We start from the raw sequence: 25,818 nt of genomic DNA on the forward strand, positions 1-25,818 counted from the left end.
TATAGGGGACTGAAATGCAAAAGTAGGAAGTCAAGAAACAACTGGAGTAACAGGCAAATTTGGCCTTGGAGTACAGAATGAAGCAGGGCAAAGGCTAATAGAGTTCTGCCAAGAGAACACACTGGTCACAGCAAACACCCTCTTCCAGCAACAAAAGAGAAGACTCCACATATGGACAACACCAGACGACCAACACTGAAATCAGATTGATTACATTCTTTGCAGCCAAAGACGGAGAAACTCTATACAGTTAGCAAAAACAAGACCGGGAGCTGACTGTGGCTCAGATCATGAACTCCTTATTGCCAAATTCAGACTTAAATACAATAAAGTGGGGAAAACCACTAGATAATTCACGTATGACCTAAATCAAATCCCTTATGACTATACAGTGGAAGAGAGAAATAGATTTAAGGGACTAGATCTGATACACAGAGTGACTGATGAACTACTGACAGAGGTTCGCGACATTATATAGGAGACAGGAATCAAGACCATCCCCAAGAAAAAGAAATGCAAAAAAGCAAAATGACTGTCTGAGGAGGCCTTACAAATAGCCGTGAAAAGAAGAGAAGCGAAAAGCAAAGGAGTAAGAAAGATATAAGCTTCTGAATGCAGAGTTCCAAAGAACTGCAAGGAGAGATAAGAAAGCCTTCCTCAGCAATCAATGCAAAGAAATAGAGGAAAACAGTAGAATGGGAAAGACGAGGGATCTCTTCAAGAAAATCAGAGATACCAAAGGAAATTTTCATCCAGAGATAAGCAAAATAAAGGACAGAAATGGTATAGACCTAACAGAAGCAGAAGATATTAAGAAGAGGTGGCAAGAATACACAGAATGTACAAAAAAGATCTTCACAACCCAGATAATTACGACGGTGTGATCACCCACATTGACCTAGAGCCAGACATCCTGGAATGTGAAGTCAAGTGGGCCTTAGGAAGCATCACTACGGACAAAGCTAGTGGAGGTGATGGAATTCCAGTTTAGCTATTTCAAATCCTAAAAGATAATACTGTGAAAGTACTGCACTCAATATGCCAGCAAATTTGGAAAACTCAGCAGGACTGGAAAAGGTCAGTTTTCCTTCCAATCCCAAAGAAAGGCAATGCCAAAGAATGCTCAAACTACCGCATAATTGCACTCATCTCACATGCTAGTAAAGTAATGCTCAAAATTCTCCAAGCCAGGCTTAAGCAATATGTGAACCATGAACTTCCTAATGTTCAAGCTAGTTCTAGAAAAGGCAGAGGAACCAGAGATCAAATTGCCAACATTCGCTGGATCATCGAAAAAGCAGGAGAGTTCCAGAAAAACATTTATTTCTGTTTTATTGACTATGCCAAAGCCTTTGACTGTGTGGATCACAATAAACTGTGGAAAATTCTGAAAGAGATGGGAATACCAGACCACCTGACTTGACTCTTGAGAAACCTGTACTCAGGTCAGGAAGCAACAGTTAGAACTGGACATGGAACAACAGACTGGTTCCAAATAGGAAAAGGAGTACGTCAAGGCTGTATATTGTCACCCTGCTTATTTAACTTCTATGCAGAGTACATCATGAGAAACGGGCTCCAGCTGGGCTGGAGGAACAACAAGCTGGAATCAAGATTGCTGGGAGAAATATCAATAACCCCAGAAATGCGGATGACACCACTGTTCTGGCTGAAAGAGAAGAACTAAAGAGCCTCTTGATGAAAGTGAAAGAGGAGAGTGAAAAAGTTGGCTTAAAGCTCAACATTTAGAAAACTAAGATCATGGCATCCGGTCCCATCACTTCATGGCAAATAGATGAGGAAACAGTGGAAACCATGACAGACTTTATCTTGGGGGGCTCCAAAATCACTGCAGATGGTGACTGCAGCCATGAAATTAAAAGACGCTTACTCCTTGGAAGGAAAGTTATGACCAACCTAGACAGCTTATTAAAAAGCAGAGACATTACTTTGTCAACAAAGATCTGTCTAGTCAATCCTATGGTTTTTCCAGTAGTCATGTATGGATGTGAGAGTTGGACTGTGAAGAAAGCTGAGCGCCAAAGAATTGATGCTTTTGAACTGTGGTGTTGGAGAAGACTCTTGAGAATCCCTTGGACTGCAAGGAGATCCAACCAGTCCATCCCAAAGGAGATCAGTCCTGAATATTTATTGGAAGGACTGATGTTGAAGCTGAAACTCCAATACTTTGGCCAGATGTGAAGAGCTGACTCATTTGAAAAGATCCTGATGCTGGGAAAGATTGAGGGTAGGAGAAGAAGGAGACAACAGAGAATGAGATGGTTGGATGGCATCACCAACTCAATGGACATGGGTTTGGGTATACTCTGGGAGTTGATGATGGACAGGGAGGCCTGGCGTGCTGCAGTTCATGGGGTCGCAAAGAGTCAGATACGACTGAGCGACTGAACTGAACTGAAAGAGGACTGTCTTGGGAGTTGGCTGGCTTGCTCTACTATGGTAACTCCTATTTTTCTTGAACTCCAAAAGCAGTCACCTAGAATTTTAAAACACGTAGTCATGGTTATATAGATAAGGTGGTACCCCTGAAAAAGATAATATAAGACAAGTTCTTTTTTCTAAAACTGAAAAATTTAGTTAGCTCTTTAGGATATTGAAAGGACTTCCCTGGTGGCTCAGATGGTAAAGCGCCTGTCTACAATGCGGGAGACCCGGGTTCGATCCCTGGGTCGGGAAGATCCCCTGGAGAAGGAAATGGCAATCCACTATAGTACTATTGCCTGGAAAATCCCATGGACAGAGGAGCCTGGTAGGCTACAGTCCATGGGGTAGCAAAGAGTCAGACACGACTGTGCGACTTCACTTTCACTTAGGGTATTGAGAAAAGATACCAAAAAACCCCCAGCTGCATATGACTTAGCTTCTTAGAAGACTGTCATCATTGTGTCTAAAAGTCAATTCCACTGCAGATGGACACAGCTATCAGAAAGAAATAACTAAAATCTAACTTTATAATGAGGAAAGTTTTACTTGTATATTACTTATGCAAATGTTTATGTTTTACTTAAAAAAAAAAAAAAACACTAACTCTACAACTGGTCTCTTCTTTTCACAGTCAAGGACCTTTGTAATTTACTCTGTATCCACTGGATCTAAATACAAATTCCTGAAGTAAATGACTTTTCTGAAGGATTAAAGAGAATTAACATTGACCACATGGGAGGATTTTAATATAAAAAGAGCAATAATTATTAAATACAAATCATATGCCAAGCACTATTTAGGAGTTTTATATACAGTGTCACATATGTTATACTCCTAGTTCTAGCTGAATTAGAAATTATTTTCCTTATTCTGTATATGAATAAATAAATAGAGGTTCAAAAAGATTAAATAACTCACCCAACTTTACTCAACTGGTAAACTGTAACACTGGGAATTGTAATTAAGGTATTTCTGCCTCTAAATCCTATTTGTTTCCACAGTAATAAACTGTCTCCTAAAACGCACAAACTCACTAAAATGGTCAAACATCATTTTAAGTAACCCGCAGAATGATTTTTTCTAAGTAGGAAGGTGGGAGTTGCTGACATTTCTTTGTACTTCAGTTCAGTTCAGTCACTCTGTCGTGTCCGACTCTTTGAGACCCCATGAATCGCAGCACGCCAGGCCTCCCTGTCCATCACCAACTCCCAGAGTTCACTCAGACTCACGTCCATCAAGTCAGTGATGCCATCCAGCCATCTCATCCTCAGTCGTCCCCTTCTCCTCCTGCCCTCAACCCCTCCCAGCATCAGAGTCTTTTCCAATGAGTCAACTCTTCTCATGAGGTGGCCAAAGTACTGGAGTTTCAGCTTTAGCATCAGTCCTTCCAAAGAAATCCCAGGGTTGATCTCCTTTAGAATGGACTGGTTGGATCTCCTTGCAGTCCAAGGGACTCTCAAGAGTCTTCTCCAACACCACAGTTTAAAAGCATCAATTCTTCGGCGCTCAGCCTTCTTCACAGTCCAACTCTCACATCCATACATGACACAGGGAAAACCATAGCCTTGACTAGACGGACCTCAGTCGGCAAAGTAATGTCTCTGCTTTTGAATATGCTATCTAGGTTGGTCATAACTTTTCTTCCAAGGAGTAAGTGTCTCTTAACTTCATGGCTGCAATCGCCATCTGCAGTGACTGTGGAACCCCCAAAAATAAAGTCTGACACTGTTTCCACTGTTTCCCCATCTATTTCCCAAGAAGTGATGGGAAATAGTGATGTACTTACCATTTCCCAAATATCCCATCATCTTTCACATCTGAATGCTGTGGCTCAAGATGTTTAATCTGGTTGCAATAACCCTCAACAACCTCCATCTTTTCTCCAACTCCTGTAGAACACAGCTCCAGAAACTAATGGCTTCCTCCTCTACACAGTACATTTTTATATCTGTTATGAGTGATTAAAACTACAGATTAAGGAGTCAAAATAACCTGTGTTCAGTACTCTTTCCCCTTTAATAAGTAAGATCTTAGGCAAGTTATTTATCTACTCTAAGCATCAATTTTGTAATTACATGGAGAGAAGATTATCTCCTCTGCTGGAGAGCTGCTGTTGTTCACTCACCAAGTCATGTCCAACTCTTTGCTACCCCAGGCTTTCCTGTCCTTCACTGTCTCCTGGAGTTTGTTCAAACTCATGTTCACTGAGTTGGTGATGCATCTAACCATCTCATTCTCTTCCTGCCATCCATCTTTCCCAGCATCAGGGTTGCTGGATTGTAGTGAGGATTAAATGAGGAACTCAGAACAAAATATCCTATACATCACACTTTTCCAGGCTATCAGATTCTAGTCCAGTTAAATGCCTTTGAGTTACTTAACAACACTCCATAAGTGGTACACTACTGATAGATATGTAAATTATGGACTGTCAAATAGTAATTTGACATCTCCCCCTCCTTCCTACAGGAGTGGGGAAAAACCTAGTTTTGTCCAGTCTCAATTTACAATTTATACCATTCCTTTATACCACAAAAATTTGTGCTGTTATGACTTTTTCTTTTTTTTGCTACACAACATGTGGGATCGTAGTTCCCCAACCAGGGATGGAACCAGTGCCCCGTGAAGTGGAAGCCTGGAGGCTTAACCACTGGACCACCAGGGAAGTCCCTTGATTTTTCCTTTGTATGGATTAGATATCCTTGGTTGCCTCACTTAATATGAGTAAAGTAAATTCTGTAATCTGTGTGCTTATTTTTGAATCTGTAGGAGGGTAACAAGTTGACTTTTTTGGAAAGTTACATTTTTATCAACATCATTATCCCAACTCCCAATCTTGATCTTTTCTGAACTCTATACTCCTTATATTCAAACCACTAGAATCTTCAATTAAATGTCCCAATAAATGGTTTTCTTTACTTGGAAAACTTGTTCCTCCTTACAGTCTCCAAGATGACATCCAATGACCCTGCTCTCTTGACTTTTTGAAGAGTCTACAGTGGCTATTTTACAAGATGGCTATTACTCATTAGAGTTGGTTTATGGTTTGGGGGCACAAATATTATCTATGAGGCAGAGATGTCAATTCGTTTATTGATGATGCTGAGTTTGATCATCTGACTAAGGTGATATCCATTAATGACTCTCAATGCTTCTCTTGCTGGGCATTTTCATCCACCAAAGCTACCTAACACCTATTTCTTCACCTTTGACTGTATTTATTCCAATTTTTTTCTAGCCTCTCCAGGCTCCAAATCGTCTTTCCTATCCCTCAATCTCTGCAGGGAATCTATGTCCTACTTCATTACTAAAATCCAAAAACAACTCCCTCAACCTTATCTCTACTAATTATTTTCCTTCCAGACTTAACATCCAAATGCAGTGTGTGGTCTATGATCAGATCCTGGTTTGAATAAACCAGCAAGACATTTCTGGGGGTAATCATGGAAACACTGTACATTAAGGAATTATTGTTAATTGTACTAGTTGTATAATCATATTGTGTTATGCAGTTTAGAGACACATTGAAGCTAAAGTGAAATACCATGGCATATATTTTTTAATATAAACTTATTTTAATTGGAGGCTAATTACTTTACAATATTGTAGTGGTTTTGCCATATATTGACATGGATCGGCCATGGGTGTACACTTGTTCCCCATCCTGAACCCCCCTCCCACCTCTCTCCCCATCCCATCCCTCTGGGTCATCCCAGTGCACCAGCCCCGAGCACCCTGTCTCACGCGTTGAAGCTGGACTGGCGATCCATTTCACATATGAGAATATACATGTTTCAGTGCCATTCTCCCAAATCATCCCACCCTCACCCTCTCCCACAGAGTCCAAAAGACTGTTCTATACATCTGTGTCTCTTTTGCTGTCTCACATATAGGGTTACCATTACCATCTTTCTAGATTCCATATATATGCATTAGTATACTGTATTGGTGTTTTTCTTTCTCACTTACTTCACTCTGTATAATAGGCTCCAGTTTCATCCACCTCATTAGAACTGATTCAAATGTATTCTTTTTAATGGCTGAGTAATACTCCATTGTGTATATGTACCACAGCTTTCTTATCCATTCATCTGCCAATGAACATCTAGGTTGCTTCCATCATGGCATATACTTTAAAGTACTCCACGAAAAAAGAAGAGAAAGAAAATATAGAAAAATATTAACAATTTATAATTTAGGTGAAGTGTATACTAATCTCTACTTTTCTTATAACTGAACATTCTCATAATAACTCAAAGTTTTGTTTCTATCTTTTAAAAAAACTTGAAGCACAGAATCAGTGACTTGCCAAGATCACAAGCTGTAAATGGAATTTAATTAGCTAGGATTCTAACCCAGTCAGGGCTCCAAGTCTGGGCCCTCAGCTTCTGTACTACACTGCCTCTTGTTCAATTGACCAAAGTTTGTGAGGCACTAGTACTTACATTGGGGGGGAGAAAGAAGATAGAATGCAGCAAAGATTAACAAATTAATATATGTAAAGTCCTTAAAACAGTGCTTGGCATACAATAAGAACTATTTAAGTGTTAACTATTACAGACCACTGTTCCACTGAAAACTATTATGGTTGCCACAGCTAGGGAAGGAGTTGGGGTGGGGATTGAGATTCCATAGATTAAGTTTGAGAAACCCTAAGTGAAAGAAAGTTAGACATGTTTCTCTGTGCATGATGTCTTTGTGTCTTTAATACGTTAACGCTCATTTCCAAAAAAGACATCTAGCATGCAGCATTTTCCAATTCTAATTGATCACTAAATGCTTCCTCCCCCCGGCCCCCCGCCAAAAAACAACTTGAGGAACTGACACTCTGTGCAACAAGCTGACTCCCTGATTTACATGAAGAAATTAGGTCCTTCACAATAAGGCAACATTTTATTTCAATGGATAGAGAAAAAGAACCAAATGATAAATCCATAATGCTTTACTGGACAAACACAATGTTCACTTTCAAAGTCTGTTATCAGTATGGCTAACAAATAGTCTTCCTGAAGTATGCTAACATGTGTTGCTACTGGCTCCCTCCCTGTTCCTTTCCAAGGTTGAATACCATGAAGTCTCATGCCCTCTAGGCCCCTCTACCTGAGGTTCAAGTATTCTCTGAGGATCAAGAGAACTCTCCTCCCTTCTAATAAGTCAATTCACTCCATTGTCCCCCTCTCCACACAAAACATGCCTCTATTTATAAACAAGAAAAATATTAATTTGATGTACTAAGAAAATGAGATGACAGTGCTCACCCTCTATCTGCCTCTCCTTCTTTCTTGCAATGCAATTCCTATAAAAGCAAAATCTTTATTTTAAATTCTGAATCTTTTTCTCTTGTAAGATGACTTAGCACATAAGCAATTATAATTTGCTATATGTTTTATTGCTGTTGATATAATGTATTTTCAAGTCTTATTCTTGCTTTGAAGAAAAACATAATCACGGAGAACATTTGTCAAATTTCACAGGAACCTAAAAGAATACAGGTAGGAGTGGAATTTAAAACTTTTAAGCTGAAAAGTCATCAATAATCTGAATTACAGACCCATAGGTATGGTGTTAAGGTATTTTAAACATTAACATTTTAAATATACAAAATCATTAAACTCTGTGGTAGTTCACATTCTATTTATCAAATTGCCATATTTCTGGAATACAATCAAACAAAGAGGAAAAAAATGACAACATTTAAGAGAAGATTTTAAAAATATATATCTAACAAAAATAGATGTCACAAAGATTAATCTCCAAAATATAACAGCAGCTTATGTTAAAACAAGAAACAGAAAAACAACAACCCAATCAAAAAGTCGGCAGAAGACCTAAACAGACATTTCTCCAAAGAAGACAAACAGATGGCTAATAAATACATGAGAAGATGCTCAATACTGCTCATTATGAGAGAAATACAAATCAAAACTACAATGAAATATCACTGCATACCAGTCAGAATGGCCATCATCAAAAAATCTACAAACAATAAATGCTGGAGAGGATGTGCAGAAAATGGAACTCTCTTGCACTGTTGATGGGAATGTAAACTGATACAGCCACTATGGAGAACACTATGGAGATTCCCTAAAAAACTAGGAATAAATCTACCTATGACCCAGCAATCCCACTACTGGGCACATACCCTGAGGAACCCATAACTGAAAAAGACACAAGTACCACAATGTTAACTGCAGCACTATTTACAATAGCTAGGTCATGGAAGCAACCTAGATGTCCATCGACAGATGAATGGATAAAGCAGCTGTGGTACAGGGTCTTCCCAGGTGGCACTAGTAGTAAAGAATCCACCTGTCAATGCAAGAAAGTGTGGTACATATATACAATGGAATATTACTCAGCCATAAAAAGGAACGCATTTGAGTCAGTTCTAGTGAGAAAGATGAACCTAGAGCCTATTACACAGAGTGAAGTAAGTCAGAAAGAGAAAAATAAGCATCATATATTAACGCATATAAATGGAATCTAGAAAGATGGTACTAATGAACCTATTTGTAGGACAGCAATGGAGACACAGACACAGGGAACAGACCTGTGGATACAGCTGGGGAAGAACAGGGTGCGATGAATTGAGAGAGAGCATTGAAACATATACTTTACCAAATGTAAAATAAATAGCCAGTGGGAATTTGCAAGGCAAATAATACAGGGAGCTCAAACCCAGTGCTCTATGACAACCTAGAGAGACAGGATGGGATGGAAGGTGGGAGGGAGGTTCAAGAGGGAGGGGACATAGGTATACCTATGGCTGATTCATGTTGATGTATGACAGAAACCAACACACTATTATAAAACAATTACCCTCCAATTAAAAATAAATAAAATTTTAAAAAATATGCTTCAACATATAATGTATTTTAAAAAAAAGATGTCACAAAGTTAACAAAAGGCCTAGATTATAACTAAAACCAACTCAAATCTTAAATATTTAAAACACATACTAAAGGTAAACTAGTTAAGCTTCCCTTTACTTTATTACAAATATAATTCTTAATAAAAAGAAAAGATAGTCCAACAGTCACTTTTAAAAGTTTCCTTCTAGTTCTTCTTTATATGCATATATGATTTGTGATCCTAGTTGCAGTCAGGGTATAAAATATCTATTAAAGCAACATAAACATTCAGACACTTAAGACTCTTTAGCAACTGCAATTAGATTCTATTCTGAGTAAATATATTGTCTGTCATGAAAGATATTTAATAATACTTTCACACAATCAAGCAGTCCCTAGAATTCTCAGAAATAAACCACCAAAACAAGAAGTAATAGCAATGTATCTACTAAAATGGACAAAATCCAGACCTCTGACACACAAAGACTGGCAAGGATGTGATACAATGCAAAATTTCAGTGATTGCTGGTGGGAATGCAACATACTACAGCTTCTTTGAAAGAGAGTTAGGCAGTTTCTTACAAAACCAAACTTACTCAAAGAAAAACAAACAAGAAAACATACTCAACCATATGATCCAGAAATTGCACTCCTTGGTATTCATCCAAATGAGTTGAAAACTTATGTCCACACAGAAAACTGCACACGGGTACTTATAGCAGCTTTATTCATAAATGACAAAACTTAGAAGCAACCAGATGTCCTTCAGCATCAGGGGATAAACTGTGACAGGTCCAGACAATTCAATGTTATTCAAAAGAAATGAGCTTTCAAGCCATGAAAAGATATGGAGGAATCTTAAATGAATATTACCAAGTGAAAGAAGCCAATCTGAAAAGGCTATATGCTCTATGGCTCCAATTATAAGACATTCTAAAAAAGGCAAAACCATGGAGACAAAAAACAAAAACAAACCCACCAGTGGTTGCCAAGGAGAAGGGGAACAGAGAGATGAACAAGTGAGCCCTAAGGTAAACTGTGGTCTCTGGGTGATGATAACGTGTAGGCGTAGGCAGGTTCATCTATTGTAACAAATGTACCATTCTGGAGGGGATGTTGAGAATAGATGAGGCTGTGCCTGTGTGGGAGCAGGAAGCATATGAGAACTCTCTGTACTTTCTGCTGCGAACTTAAAACTGCTCCAAAAAATTAAGCCTATTTACATTTTTTAAAAAGCAACAGTACTGTGTTTCAAGGATCTTAGCTACTATAAAGAACATGAAATGCATGCTTCATATCAGGAGACATACATGGTCCAAAGAAAAGTCATACTGTCGTTTTGTATTTTAAGGGGAACAGGACACAGAGTTGTCTCCCAGGAGCAGACACTGTTACCTTCTTCTTTAGCAAAGTCAAAAGATAAGAACAAGTCACTATCACAGCTTAAACAGATATCCAGTTCCTACTCTGCTTACTGCTTGCTCTCCCCATGCAAAAACAACTTGGATCTGGCTGACTTTAGAATGAGAACATTCCACAGGTTTTCATTAGGTGAATCTGAAAATGTCAAACTCATTAGCTAAAAGATTCTGATGGCTGTTAAATTCTTCAGAAGAGGTTTATACACAAACTAAACAGTAAGCACAAAAATTAATTTCCTCCTCAAACAAGAGTAATACTCTGTTTCTCCACCTCACTCCCACCCCCCAGATTTATATGTTGAAGCCCTAACTTTCAACGTGATTATCTAGAGATGGGGCCTTTGGGAGGTAATTAGAGTTAGATGAGGTGATGAGGGTGGGACCCTCATAATTGAATTAGTGCCTTTATAAGACCAGATACCAGAGAGTTCATCCTCTCTCTCCCTGCACGCACGCACAAAGAGGTTATGGGAGCACACAGTGAAATGGCAGTTGCCTGTAAGCCAAAAGGGGACTTGGAATGAAACCTACTTTACCGTCACCTTGATCTTAAGATTACCTAGGCTCCAGAATTGTGAGAAATACATTTCTGTTGTTTAAGCTTCCCAGTTCATATTTTGTTACGGCAGCCAAAGCAGACAAAGAGTTAGTGAAACTAAAAGCAATTCTAATGGCTTGCCCAATTAAAGCCTGATCCAAACCCATGACTCAGACCCAAGACTTTCAGATCTATATCCATTAATTTTTAAGTGAATTTACTCTCAATGAATACAAATTCACTATAAAACAGAAAATAAAAGTAAATGGTAGTAAACTATGGAATTCAAATTCAGTATTTCAAATTGTGCAAAAATCTTTATAATTCATATCCATCTCCTATCTTGTGGATCATATAAGTTACTTTGCTTCCTTCCGCTGTATTCATGTGACTATTTTGTTGTTTAGGTGCATAAGTAGAAACAGAATGTTGTGAAATTTAAACAGATTAATTTTGATCCTTCTAAGCAATTTTAATGATGAAAATGAAGCCTTATCATTTGGTGGGTGAGGTATTTTAGACTAGTAAACTACAAGCTTCTTGTGAAATATACAGTGTCTTATATGATTCTTATTTCCTCCAATACTTGGCAGAATACTATGCACACAGTTTAATGAATATGGAATGAAAGAAAGATAGATGCCTACCCCCACACCTGTTTCATCATCAGATTAGAGTAACCACTTAAATTCTGCATTATCTATCAGTCAATGTACCTACCTAGTTAGAAGAAAATTAACCTGGTGGAATGTTAAAAGGGCTTCTAATTTAATAAAGAATTGTAACAAAATAATGAAAGAATAACAAAATAATAAAATTCAATTAAAAGATATTCTATGAAAGAGTGTTGTTTTCTGTTTCCAAATCTACTAATCATGCCAGCTTTCAAATCTTCATATTCTGAAAGCCTGAAATAGCCTAGTATCTGCTTTAGCAAAGATCTCTTGAGGTTAGATATCTTGAAAGCAATTTGCTGTTTCCATATTAACCTAGTATAATTACAGAACATTATATTAGGATTATATTAAATTACACTGTTACTCAACAAAAAGATCTACAAGTTTCGTGATTCTGGAACAAATTTAGATGATAAATCAGAAATCATGAAAAGTCAATAGTGATTCTATTGATTTGATTCTAATCATTTTCCTCCAAACAGATGTCTCAGTTCAGTTCAGGCACTCAGTCATGTCCAACTCCTTGCGATCCCATGGAATGCAGCATGCCAGGCTTCCCTGTCCATAACCAACTCCTGGAGCTTGTTCAAACTCAGGTCCATCGAGCTGGTGATACCTTCCAACCATCTCATCCTCTGTCACTCCCTTCTCTTCCTGCCCTCAATCCTTCCCAGCATCAAGGTCTTTTCCAATGAGTCAATTCTTTGCATCAGGTGGCCAAAGTATTGGAGCTTCAGCTTCAGCATCAGCCCTTCCCATGAATATTCAGGACTGATTTTCTTTACAATTGACTAGTTTGATCTCCTTGCAGTCCAAGGGGATCAGATGTCTACCCCTATCTTAAGCTTCTCCTACATAGGTAATAAACAGTTTCTGGGCAGGTGTCTACAAGGGATCTTTTAAAGTAATTATAACTAATAGTATCTCTGAAATTACTCCACATTTTAATCACATTCAAGTTGCATAAAGCTGCAAAAGGGGAAAAAATTAAAACTCATAAACTTTTATAAGATAATAAAATAGCCACAAAGCTATTTAAAACAAAAAATCAGGAGGGAAACAGAACCTAAAAAAAACAGACCAAGAATTTAAGATTCTGTCTTCATAGCAAATCTTTAGGATACCTCCTGCATTGGACCAGATTCTTCCAAAAAAAATAATCCCGTGTCATTGGTAAGAACCAAAATTTACCAAGTTTTCTAATGTCGTAATATGAAACACTATAAGCCAAGACCTGGTCATTTTCTGGCTATAAGCCTAATGACTATCTCCTATGTTTCTTTTTATGCAGTCTGTTATTAAACTGCTGACAAATGTAATTTAAGTCCAAAACACTCTTCAGAACACATTATAAGAAAAATATATTCAAGTTAAATAAAGGTTCAAAAAAACTAATTTTTCAGTCTGTACCTACATAATAGCTTCCCAGGTGGCTCAGTAGTAAAGAATCCACCTGCAGTGCAGGAGACCCAGTTCAAACCGTGGTCAGAAAGATACCCTGGAGAAGGAAACGGCAACTCACTCCAGTATTCTTGCCTGAGAAACCCAATGGACAGAGAGGACTAGTAGGCTACAGTTCAAGAAGCTGCAAAAGAATCGGACACAACTTAGTGACTAAACAACAACAAAGATCATATAATGAAGGAAACATAGTAAGTCAATAAAAGAAATAAAAGAAGCAATAGCACTGCCAATTTTGGACTGCTTCTTAGAGACTAAGATGAAGAAAATTCATGCAAAACAAGTATGTAAATGAATGTTCCTGGCAGTATTTATAATTGGCAAGGTATGGAAGCAACCTAGCTACTCATCAAGAGATGAATGGATAAAGAAGATGTGGTATACACACACACACACACACACACACACACACATATGAAGGACAAAATAGGGTTGTGTAGGAGAAAGGGGGTATTATGGGATTATATCATATGTGAAACTTTTGAAAACTGTAAAGAATTACAGAATTTAAAGAATCTTTCATTCAATAAAAAAAAAAAAATGCACACACACACAAACCAGGTAAGTAAAGAAAGGTAAAGCAAACTCATCAATCATTCTTTTCCCCCAAAGTAAGGCTGGGTTGGTTTAATTCTCAGAAACAATGACCAACAGAATTTATTTACATAACACTTTAATGCTTCTGTAAATGATTAAACTCAAGAATGTAACATGTTTTAAATAATTACAAATGCTTATCTCAAGTATTATAATGAAAGATAGAAAATATATTTCTGAGTAAAAGCCAGGATTTTCTCTAGTAAAAATCCTTTAGGCTAGGATTCCCTCTATTCATTGGATAACCAAAGAGTGACTTGGATCTGTTGTTAAGTGACTATTTATGCCACAACCTAATGTGTAGGATGCTTCTAAATTACACTCTTTAGTAGAAGCTCATGGTTACTAATTGGCTTTCATTCTGGCAAGTTACTTTTACCCAATAACCTACTCATCTTCTATGTTCTTCCAGTTGGGTATAGGACTTCTGTCTCTGTCAGCAAGGGGAAAAAAAGATCCATGATGAAGAACAGTAAAAGTTTCTTCCTGTTAAATACTCCAAGCAACACATTAGCCTTTAACTTCATGGAAAAAGAATTTAGCCTTTTCTAAAAAAACATTTTGTGGCCAGCTCAGGTATGTTTATGGGAATGTCTCCAGAAGCAATTACAAAGTTAAAAAAAATACCCATTTTTCCCTTTCTCTTGACAGACCATAAAGCCTTCTCCTAGGAAAGAGCACATGATTAGTGTGCTAATCAAGTTCCTGACTTAATATTTATGTAAAAAAAAAAAAAACTTTTCAAGAAACAGATTGCTTAGAGGTCATCTTTCATTATAACCAGAGCCCCACAACCAGCTGAAGTTCATAGGTTTGCAACAGGAGACAAAGTCCTGATCCTGCAGAAATAAAAATGACTTAATAATAAAGGAAAAATAAGAATAAGAGAAAAGATAAACACTGCACTAGCTGTACTAATTCATAAGACCATTAAAGAACCATTGGGCAGGCTTTAAAATGTATGAGAGATAACAGAGGTACAAAACCTGAAGAAAAGAATATACAAACATATTTAATTATTTACAGCTTCAAAGCAGAACATATCTCAATTATAAAGGAGTTCAAAAGAAATACACCTCAGGGCACAGGTTCCTACATCCAATCTATCTGTCAGGACAAAATACAGCTCAATTAAATTATATAAAAGCTTATAAAATCAACCTGTATGTGACCTGATCAAAACTGGTCCTCATACAATATTATTATAATATTATTCAGCCTTGAAAAAGAATTTGGCAATATGCAACAACATGGATGAACCCTGAGGACATATTATTAAGAGATAAAAGCCAGTCAAAGAAAGACAAGTACTGCATGATTCCACTTGAACGAGGAATCTAAAACAGTCAAATTAATAGAATCAAAGAGTGGAAAGGTGATGCCGGGGGGTAATAGGGAGTTATTAATCCGTGGGCATAAAGTTTGAGTTAAGGAAGATTGAATAACCTCTAGAGACCTGAAACACAACACTGTACCTACAGTCAGTGATATTACATCATATACTTAAAAATTTAAATAAAAAGAAAGGTTTCTCTGCTCAATGGAGGAAACATGAGGAAAAAATGGTTATATTTTAGGGCAGAAAAGTACTATCCTCTATCCATTATAAGGCAAAAACTGGAAACTTCTCAAATCCCCATCAACAGTAGAATGGATAAGCATATTGTGATATATTCAAACACTGGTGTATTTAGCTGCTGCTGCAAAGTCGCTTCAGTCGTGTCCGACTGTGCAATCCCATAGACGGTAGCCCACCAGGATCCTCTGTCCCTGGGATTCTCTAGGCAAGAACACTGGAGTAGGTGGTGTATTCAGCAGGAGTTCGTAAACTTTTCCTGTAAAGGGCAGACAATAAATACTTTAGGCTTTGCCAACCATCCTGTCTCTACTGCAACTACTTAACTCTGCCCTTGTAGAGCAAAAGCAACCATATACTTTATAATGGACCCTGAAATCTGAATTTCATATAATTTTCATGTGTCACAAAAAATTTTTTAACCATTAGAAGACATAGAAACTATTCTCAGCCCACTGGCTGCACAAAAAGAGGCAGGGGGCCAGATTTAGCCTGTGTGGTGTAGTTTACTGACCACTGCTCTACAGCAATAAGAATGAATGATCTACAACTGTATGCAATAATGCTGAATCTCATAAACATGTTGAGTGAAAGAAGCCTGACACAAGAGTACGTACTATAAGATTCACAAAAAGCAAAACAAAACTATGTCATTAGTACAGATGGCTAACAAACGCATGAAGAGATGCTCAACATCACTCATTATCAGAGAAATGCAAATCATAACCACAGTGAGGTAGCATTTCACACCAGTCAGAATGGCTGCTATCCAAGAGTCTACAAGCAATAAATGCTGGAGAGGGTGTGGAGAAAAGGGAACTCTCTTACACTGTTGGTAGGAATGCAAACTAGTACAGCCACTATGGAGAACAGTGTGGCGATTCCTTAAAAAACTGGAAATAGAACTGCCTTATGACCCAGCAATCCCACTGCTGGGCATACACACCAAGGAAACCAGAATTGAAAGAGACACATGTACCCCAGTGTTCATCACAGCACTGTTTATAATAGCCAGGACATGAAAGCAACCTAGATGTCCATCAGCAGACGAGTGGATAAGAAAGCTGTGATACAAATACACAATGGAGTATTACTCAGCCATTAAAAAGAATACCTTTGAATCAATTCTAATGAAGTGGATGAAACTGGAGCCTATTATACAGAGTGAAGTAAGCCAGAAAGAAAAACACCAATACAGTATACTAACGCATATATATGGAATTTAGAAAGATAGTAACGATAACCCTGTATGTGAGACAGCAAAAGAGACACAGATGTATAGGACAGTCTTTCGGACTCTGTGGGAGAGGGCGAGGGTGGGATGATTTGGGAGAATGGCATTGAAACATGTATAATATCATATGTGAAATGAATCGCCAGTCCAGGTTCAATGCATGATACAGGATGCTCGGGGCTGGTGCACCGGGATGACCTAGAGGGATGGTATAGGGAGGGAGGTGGGAGGGGGGTTCAGGATGGGGAACACATATACACCTATGGCAGATTCATGTTGATGTATGGCAAAACCAATACAATATTGTAAAGTAATTAGCCTCTAATTAAAATAAATAAATTTATATTAAAATTTTTTTAATAAATAAATTTTTAAAATTTAAAAAAAAACCTAAACTATGTGATTAGAAGTTAGGAGAGTGGTTCTCTTGGAGGTGGGTGCCCAGAGAAAGCATAATGACGACAGCATTTGATCTCTTGATCAAGGTACTGGTTATATAGGTATATTCAGTTTGGGAAAATTCATTAAGCTGCACAAGTGATTTATGTACCTTTCTGTATGTATGCAATACTCAACAAGTTTTTAAAAATAAAATTTCAGTGTCCTTTCTAGGAAACTTAGCTGAAAAGCCAGAAAAGATATAAAGTCCACTGACTTTAGGAACAGATAATTAAAGAGATCTAAACAAGAGTAAAGCTCATGTATGATATACACCTCATATACATGTGTGGAATCCTTAACAGAAAAATTAAGTCACTTTATATCTCTATACAAAAAAATTGATTATACACCAACCAAATCTGGATGGTAAAAATAACATACTAGGAGATTCTGTTCTAAACATCAAATGTATATAAAGTTAATATCTATCACCTTGATTTTAAGTAAAATCTAGTGGAAGAAAATCAAAGATACTAATGATTTAAGATTCATTACCCTAGGGAGTGTCTGTCATTGACTTTCAGGGATCAAAAATGACTATTAGAGGTGAAAGGGAGCCAGTACGTAAAAAATGAATACATTTTCTGCCATCATCCTTTTATGCACATATTCTTGCTTACTGTATCCAGGATATCCCAGCCTCACCAAATGTGAGGTTTGGGAGGCAGGACAATTGACAGTTTGGTTCATTCATATTTCCAGTGCCAAGCACAGGACCTGGAACATAGCTGCTGTTGTTGCTGTCCAGTCACTCAAAGTGTCCGACTCTTTGCAACTCCATGAACTGCAGCACACCAGGCTTCCGAGTCCTTCACCAACTCCTGGAGCTTGCTCAAACTCATGTCCATTGAGTCAATGATGCCAACCAACCATCTAATCCTCCGTCATCCCCTTTTCTTTCTGCCGTCAATCTTTCCCAGCATCAGGGTCTTTTCTAAAGAGTTGGTTGTTGGCATCAGGTGGCCAAAGTACTGGAGTTTCAGCTTCAGCATCAGTCCTTCCAATGAATATTCAGGACTGATTCCCTTTAGGATAGACTGGTTGGATCTCCTTGCAGTCCAAGGGACTCTCAAGAATCTTCTCCAACACCACAGTTTAAAAACATCAATTCTTCAGCGCTCAGCTTTCTTTATGGTCCAACTCTCAAATTCACACATGACTACTGGAGAAACCACAGCTTTGACTAGATGGACCTTTGTTGGCAAAGTAATGTCTCTGCTTTTTAATACACTGTCTAGGTTTGTCATAGCTTTCCTTCCAAAGACCAAGTGTCTTTTAATTTCATGGCTGCAGTCACCATCTGCAGTGATTTTGGAGCCCAAGAAAACGAAGTCTCTCACTATTTCCATTGTTTTCCCATCCATTTGCCATGAAGTGATGGGACCAGAGGCCATGATCTTAGTTTTCTGAATGTTGAGTTTTAAGCCAACTTTTTCTCTCTTGTCTTTCACCCTCATCAAGAGACTCTTTAATTCCCCTTCACTTTCTGCCATAAGGGTGGTGTCATCTGCATATCTGAGGTTATTGATATTTCTCCCGGCAATCTTGATTCCAGCTTGTGCTGCATCCAGCCCAGCATTTCACATGATGTACTCTGCATATAAGTTAAATACAGCCTTGACGTAGTCCTTCCCAATTTGGAATCAGTCTGTTGTTCCATGTCCAGTTCTAACTGTTGCTTCTTGAACTGCAAACAGATTTCTCAAGAGGCAGGTAAGGTGGTCTGGTATTCCCATCTCTTGAAGAATCTTCCACACTTTGTTGTGATCCACACGGTCAAAGGCTCTCGTGTAGTCAATGAAGCAGAAGTAGATATTTTTCTGGAATTATCTTGCTTTGTCTACAATCCAACATATCTTGGCAATTTGATCTCTCATTCCTCTGCCTTTTCTAAAACCGACTTGTACACCTGGAAGTTCTCGGTTCATGTACTATTGAAGCCTAGTTTGGAGAATTTTGAGCATTACTTTGCTAACGTGTGAAATGAGTGCAACTGTGTGGAAGCTGGAACATTTTTGGACATTGCCTTTCTTTGGGACTGGAATGAAACTGATCTTTTCCAGTCCTGTGGCCATTGCTGAGTTTTCCAAATTTGCTGGCATATTGATTGCAGCATTCTCACAGCATCCTGTTTTAGGATTTGAAATAACTCAGTGGGAATTCTATCACCTCCACTAGCTTTGTTTGTAGTGATGCTTCCTAAGGCCCACTTGACTTTGTATTCTAGGATGTCTGGCTCTAGGCAGGTAACCACACCATCTTCGTTATCTGGGTCATTATGATCTCTTTTGTATAGTTCTTCTGTGTATTCTTGCCACCTCTTCTTAATATTTTCTTCTTCTGTTAGTTCCATACCATTTCTATCTTTAACTGTGCCCATCTTTGTATGAAATATTCCCTTGGCATCTCTAATTTTTTTGAAGAGATCTCTAGTCTTTCCCATTCTATTGTTTTCCTCTATTTCTTTGCATTGGTCAATGAGGAAGGCTTTCTCATCTCTCCTTGCTATTCTTTGGAACTGTACATCCAGATGGGTATATCTTTCCTTTTCTCCTTTGCCTTTCATGTCTTTTCTCAGCTATTTATAAGGCCTCCTCAGACAACCATTTTGCCTTTTTGCATTTCTTTTTCTTGGGGATGGTTTTGATCACTGCCTCCTGTACAATGTTATGGACCTCCATCCATAGTTCCTCAGGCACTCTGTCTATCAGATCTAATTCCTTGAATCTATTTGTCACTCCCACTGTATAATCATAAGGGATTTGATTTAGGTCATACCTGAATGGCCTAGTGTTTTCCCTACTTTCTTCAATTTAAGTCTGAATTTGGCAATAAGCAGTTCATGATCTGAGCCACAGTCAGCTCCCAGTCTTGTTTTTGCTGACTGTATAGAGCTTCTCCATCTTTGGCTGCAAAGAATATAATCAATCTGATTTCAGTATTATGCATCTGGTGATGTCCATGTGTAGAGTTGTCTCTTGTGTTGTTGGAAGAGAGCGTTGGCTATGACCAGTGTGTTCTCTTGGCAAAATTGTTAGCCTTTACCCTGCTTCATTTTGTACTCCAAGGCCAAACTTTCCTGCTACTCCAGGTATCTCTTGACTTCCTACTTTTGCGTTCTAATCCCGTATGATGAAAAGAACATCTTTTTTTGGTTTCAGAAGGTCATGTAGTCTTCATAGAACTGTTCAACTTCAGCTTCTTTGGCATTAGTAGTTGGGGCATAGACTTGGATCACTGTGATACTGAATGGTTTGCCTTAGAAACGAACAGAGGTCATTCTGTTGTTTTTGAGACTGCATCCAAGTACTGCATTTAGGACTCTTCTGTTGACTATGAGGGCTACTCCATTTCTTCTAAGGGATTCTTGCCCACAGTAGTGAATATAATGGTCATCTGAGTTAAATTCACCCATTCTAGTCCATTTTAGTTCAATGATTCCTAAAATGACAATGTTCACTCTTGCCATCTCCTGTTTGACCATTTCTAATTTACTTTGATCCATGGACCTAACATTCCAGGTTCCTATGCAATATTGTTCTTTACAGCATTGGACTTTGACTACCAGACACATCCATACCTGGGCACTGTTTCTTCTTTAGCTCAGCCTCTTCATTCCTTCTGGAGCTACTTCTCTGCTCTTCTCAAGTAGCATTTTGGGCACCTACCAAACTGGGGAGTTTACATTTCAGTAAGCTATCATTTTGCCTTTTCATACTGTTCATGGGGTTCTCAAGGCAAGAGTGTTGAAGTGGTTTGCCACGCCTTCCTCCAGGGGACCACATTTTGCCAGAACTCTCCACCATGACCTACACCACATGGCTCATGGTTTCATTGAGTTAGACAAGGTTGTGATCCATGTGATAAGTTTGGTAGTTTTCTGTGATTGTGGTTTTCATTCTGTCTGCCCTCTTAGATAAGGATAAGAGGCTTATAGAAGCTTCCTGATGGGAGGGACTGGCTGTGGGGTAAAATGGGTATTGCTCTGATGGGTGGGGCCATGCTCAGTAAATCTTTAGATTAAATCTTTAATCTGGAACACAGTTCAGTTCAGTTCAGTCGCTCAGTCCTGTCTGACTCTTTGCGACCCCATGAATCACAGCACTCCAGGCCTCCCTGTCCATCACCAACTCCTGGAGTTCACTCAGACTCACATCCATCGAGTCAGTGATGCCATCCAGCCATCTCATCCTCAGTCGTCCCCTTCTCCTCCTGCCCCCAATCCCTCCCAGCATCAGAGACTTTTCCAATGAGTCAACTCTTCGCATGAGGTGGCCAAAGTACTGGAGTTTCAGCTTTAGCATCATTCCTTCCAAAGAAATCCCAGGGCTGATCTCCTTCAGAATGGAGTGGTTGGATCTCCTTACAGTCCAAGGGACTCTCAAGAGTCTTCTCCAACACCACAGTTCAAAACCATCAATTCTTTGGCGCTCAGCTTTCTTCACAGTCCAACTCTCACATCCATACATGACCACTGGAAAACCATAGCCTTGACTAGATAGAACACAGTAGGTGCTCAATAAATGTTCGCTAGACACACAGGGCTTCCCTGGTGGCTCAGAGGTTAAAGGTCTGCCTCCAATACGGGAGACCGGGTTTGATTCCTGGGTCGGGAAGATCCCCTGGAGAAGGAAATGGTAACCCACTCCCCAGGCTACAGTCATGGGGTCGCAAAGAGTCGGACACAACTGAGCGACTTCACTTCACTTCACTTCAGACACACGGAAGCAACCCGATGTCCACTGACAGATGAACAGATAAAGAAGTTGTAGTACATATACACAATGGAATACTACTCAGACATAAAAAGGAGCACATTTGAGTCAATTCTAATGAAGTGGATGAACCTAGAGCCTATTATACAGAGTGAAGTAAGTCAGAAAGAGAAGGATAAATATCATATACTAACTCATATATCAGAGAAGGTGATGACACCCCACTCTAGTACTCTTGCCTGGAAAATCCCATGGACAGAGGAGCCTGGTAGGCTGCAGTCCATGGGGTCGCGAAGAGTTGGACACAACTGAGTGACTTCACTTTCACTTTTCACTTTCATGCATTAGAGAAGGAAATGGCAACCCACTCCAGTGTTCTTGCCTGGAGAATCCCAGGGACAGGAGAGCCTGATGGGCTGTCATCTATGGGGTCGCACAGAGTCGGACACGACTGAAGTGACTTAGCAGCAACACATATATATGGAATCTAGAAAGATGGTACCAAAGAATTTATTTGCAGGGCAGCAGTAGAGTAACAGACATAGAGAACAGACTTACAGACATGGGGAAAGGGGAGGAGAGGGTGTGGAGAGAGTAACATGGAAACTTACATTACTATATATAAAATCGATAGCCAACAGCAATTTGCTGTATGTTTCAGGAAATTCAATAGGAGCTCTGTATCAACCTAGAGGGGTGGGATGGGGAGGGAGACAGGAGGGAGGTTCAAGAGGGAGGGGATATATGTATATCTATGGCTGATTCATGCTGAAGTTTGACAGAAAACAACAAAATTCTGTAAAGCAATCATCCTTCAATTAAAAAATAAACTTTAAAAATAATAAATGTTCACTGGAATTAACAAACAATCATAAATAATTTGTAAATGATTTGACTATTTATTAAGTAATATATGCTCAGGAAAAACATAATAGAAATTTAAGGATTTTATAAATGGTAGCTTCTTTGTTTAGAAACAGGTCTATAGAAAATTGAGGAAGAGATCAGATGTCATGACAGAGAACAGTATCTTTCAGAGATAATTTCACACTGGCATATAAAGAGCACACATAACACAACCCATACCAAAATTTCTATAATACGGCTTTTTTTAAAAAACTGAATTAGTTGAAACAAATTTTTCATTAAAGATGAACCATAATGGAGGTTAAAATTTATAAAAACTACATTTTAAGTTAAAGCCAAAAAACGCAGGTGCTTTATTATGACCAAAAAACACGTGAGTTATTGTATGTCTGTAGTTTATAAAGGGGCTTCTCTCATAGCTCAGTTGGTAAAGAATCTGCCTGCAATGCAGGACACCCCAGTAAAAGATTATAAATAAGGATCCATTCTAGCAGAACACATCATTTATGCCTTTCTCATGACATTTACCATGTAAAACAGGATTCTTCAACGCATGGGCTGTGATAATCACTTCTGTAAACAGAACAGGGTATACAGCATATTTGTAGTTTAGTTGCTAAGTGGTGTCTGACTCTTTTTGTGACCCCATGGACGGTAGCCTCCTCTGTCCATGGAATTTTCCAGGCAAGAATACTGGAGTGGGTTGCCATTTCCTTGGCCAGAGGATCTTCCTGATCCAGGGACTGAAACCAGGTCTCTTGCATTAGCAGGTAGATTCCTGACCACTGAGCCACCAGGGAAGCCCCTATAACCTACTAGAGACTTGGTAAAAACAGCTATCCTTCGGTGTCCACAGGTCACCGATGCTCAAGTCTCTTAAATGAAATGGCACAGTACAGTTGTCTCTCTGTATCCTCTGACACAGAAGCCGTGAATAAACAAGACTGGCTGTACTTGACAGGTATATCCAAGATAGAAATTGTCTTTAAAAATACTCCTACTGGACTTCCCTGGTGGTGGAGTGGATAAGAATCTGCCTGACAATGCAGGGTTTATGGGTTTTTTTTTTCCTTTTATCTATTTATTTTTTAACTGAAGGATAATTGCTTTACAGAATTTTGTCTTCTGTCAACCCTCAACATCAATCAGCCACAGGGGGGACACAGGTTTGCTCCCTAGTTAGGGAGATCCCACATGCCAAGGAGCAACTAAAGCCGACACACCACAACTACCGAGCCCGTGTGCTGCAACTACTAAAACCTGCACGCCTAGAGCCTGTGCTCCGCAACAAGAGAAGCCAGCACAGTGCGAAACCTGCGCACCCCAACCAGAGAGCAGCCTCCGCTCGCTCCAACTAGAAAAAGCACGCACGCAGCAGTGAGGATCCAGCATAACCAAAATTAAAATTAAATATGTATATATTCTTACCCAGGAACTCCTTCCATCCAAGTCAAGTTTTCAGACCTGGAAACCTGCTTTGAGAAAAGGAGACCTAGAAACTTGCTCTGAGGAAAGGACCAAAAATAGGTCTTCAATTAATATGAATTTTACGCTAAACTAAGAAAGAAAGAAAAAAGCTTACAGAACACCTCATTACAGGACACTTGAGTCTATTCACATATTTTGCAAAGTCTACTTGGTAATATGCAATTGCTGCTTTATCATATGATATCCAGTGACATAAAAACATAACATCAAACAGTTGTTTGCCAGTCCTTTAGAGAGGTAGGAATACATCTCATGAGTTATCATCTAAATTTCCAAAGTCAGGGAAGGGCAAGATGGGGTAGGGGATTAAAAGGTACAAACTATTACGTATAAAAGAAACTAGCTACAAGGATATATTGTACAGCACAGGGAATATAGCCAATATTTTATAATAACTATAGAAGGGGTACAACCTTTAAAAGTTGTGAATTATTATCTTGTACACCTATAACATATAATATGGTACATCAACTATACCTCAATTAAAAACATATTATAAAAATAAAATTAAATTTTTAAAAATTCTCAAAAATCATCAATGAAGTTAGCAAAATTTATTTACACAAACCTAGTGAACTATGGGGCTTCCCTGGTGGCTCAGAGGTTAAAGTATCTGCCTGGAATGCAGGAGACCCTGGTTCAATCCCTGGGTCGGGAAGATCCCCTGGAGAAGGAAATGGCAACCCACTCCAGTACTCTTGCTGCGAGAATCCCATGGAGGGAGGAGCCTGGTAGGCTACAGTCCATGGGGTCGCAAAGAGTCAGACACGACTGAGTGACTTCACTTCACTAGAGAACTATAGCAAAAGGAATCTGTTTACAGAGCTTTACATTTTCAAAAAAATGATATTTCTAAATTCAAAATATCTAACCAAATATTCAGACCGCTTTTGGATAACAAATTCTTATTATTGAGTAAGCAACTTTGTTTTCTGAACTAAGAACAATTCAAGAAGAACATTTTAAACGTTATATTGCTTCCAACCTATTTTATCAGTGTATTAGCAAGCCAATATTCTACTGCCACCTAACGTAGAAGAAGAGAATCACTGCTTATAGTTAAGACAAAGACGATTGAATCCTGAAAATATGGCAGAATAAGTCAAATGTATTCAGTCTCTCCTGCTCACGTCTCTTGATCTAAACATTTTAAGATCAGCTATTTTGCATCCATTTTTTATACTTAATTTAACTTCTTATTACCTTTTATTTGTTGTTTAAAACATATATGGGTGAAATTCATTCTTAAAGTGAGTTAAATATCAAAAAGATACTGCTTTACGTACTTTTCTTTATTTGCAAAGAGAGGCCAGTAACAGATTTTAAAATATCTTACATATTAAAATCTTTCTACATTATATAATAAATCCAAAAACTGTACTGCAGAGACAACAAAGCTCAACATTCAAAAGCATGATGGATTTTCACAACAGACTTTTTCATAAGATAAATTCCACAACAAAATCACTAATGAGCACTGAACTTGAGTTGTTTTATAAACTTGATA

General features: G+C 38.5%; 1 protein-coding gene across 5 annotated transcripts in view; it reads right to left on the reverse strand.

Moving 5' to 3' along the window:
- COMMD1 (copper metabolism domain containing 1) overlaps positions 1-25,818 on the reverse strand; it is a 188,071-nt gene that overhangs the window by 133,274 nt on the left and 28,979 nt on the right. The window contains exons 2-3 of one of the 5 annotated variants that reach the window (XM_060412080.1): positions 7,704-7,741; positions 6,415-6,586 (exon numbers count right to left, since the gene is read on the reverse strand). The exons of the other annotated variants lie outside the window; for them this stretch is intronic. Of the exons in view, the coding sequence (XP_060268063.1) occupies positions 6,415-6,501 (87 nt within the window). The 5' untranslated portion in view covers positions 6,502-6,586; positions 7,704-7,741. The remainder of the gene's footprint in view (positions 1-6,414; positions 6,587-7,703; positions 7,742-25,818) is intronic. 5 annotated transcript variants of the gene reach the window in all.

The sequence above is a fragment of the Ovis aries genome, chromosome 3, assembly GCF_016772045.2.
Source record: "Ovis aries strain OAR_USU_Benz2616 breed Rambouillet chromosome 3, ARS-UI_Ramb_v3.0, whole genome shotgun sequence".
NCBI classification, from domain to species: Eukaryota; Metazoa; Chordata; class Mammalia; order Artiodactyla; family Bovidae; genus Ovis; species Ovis aries.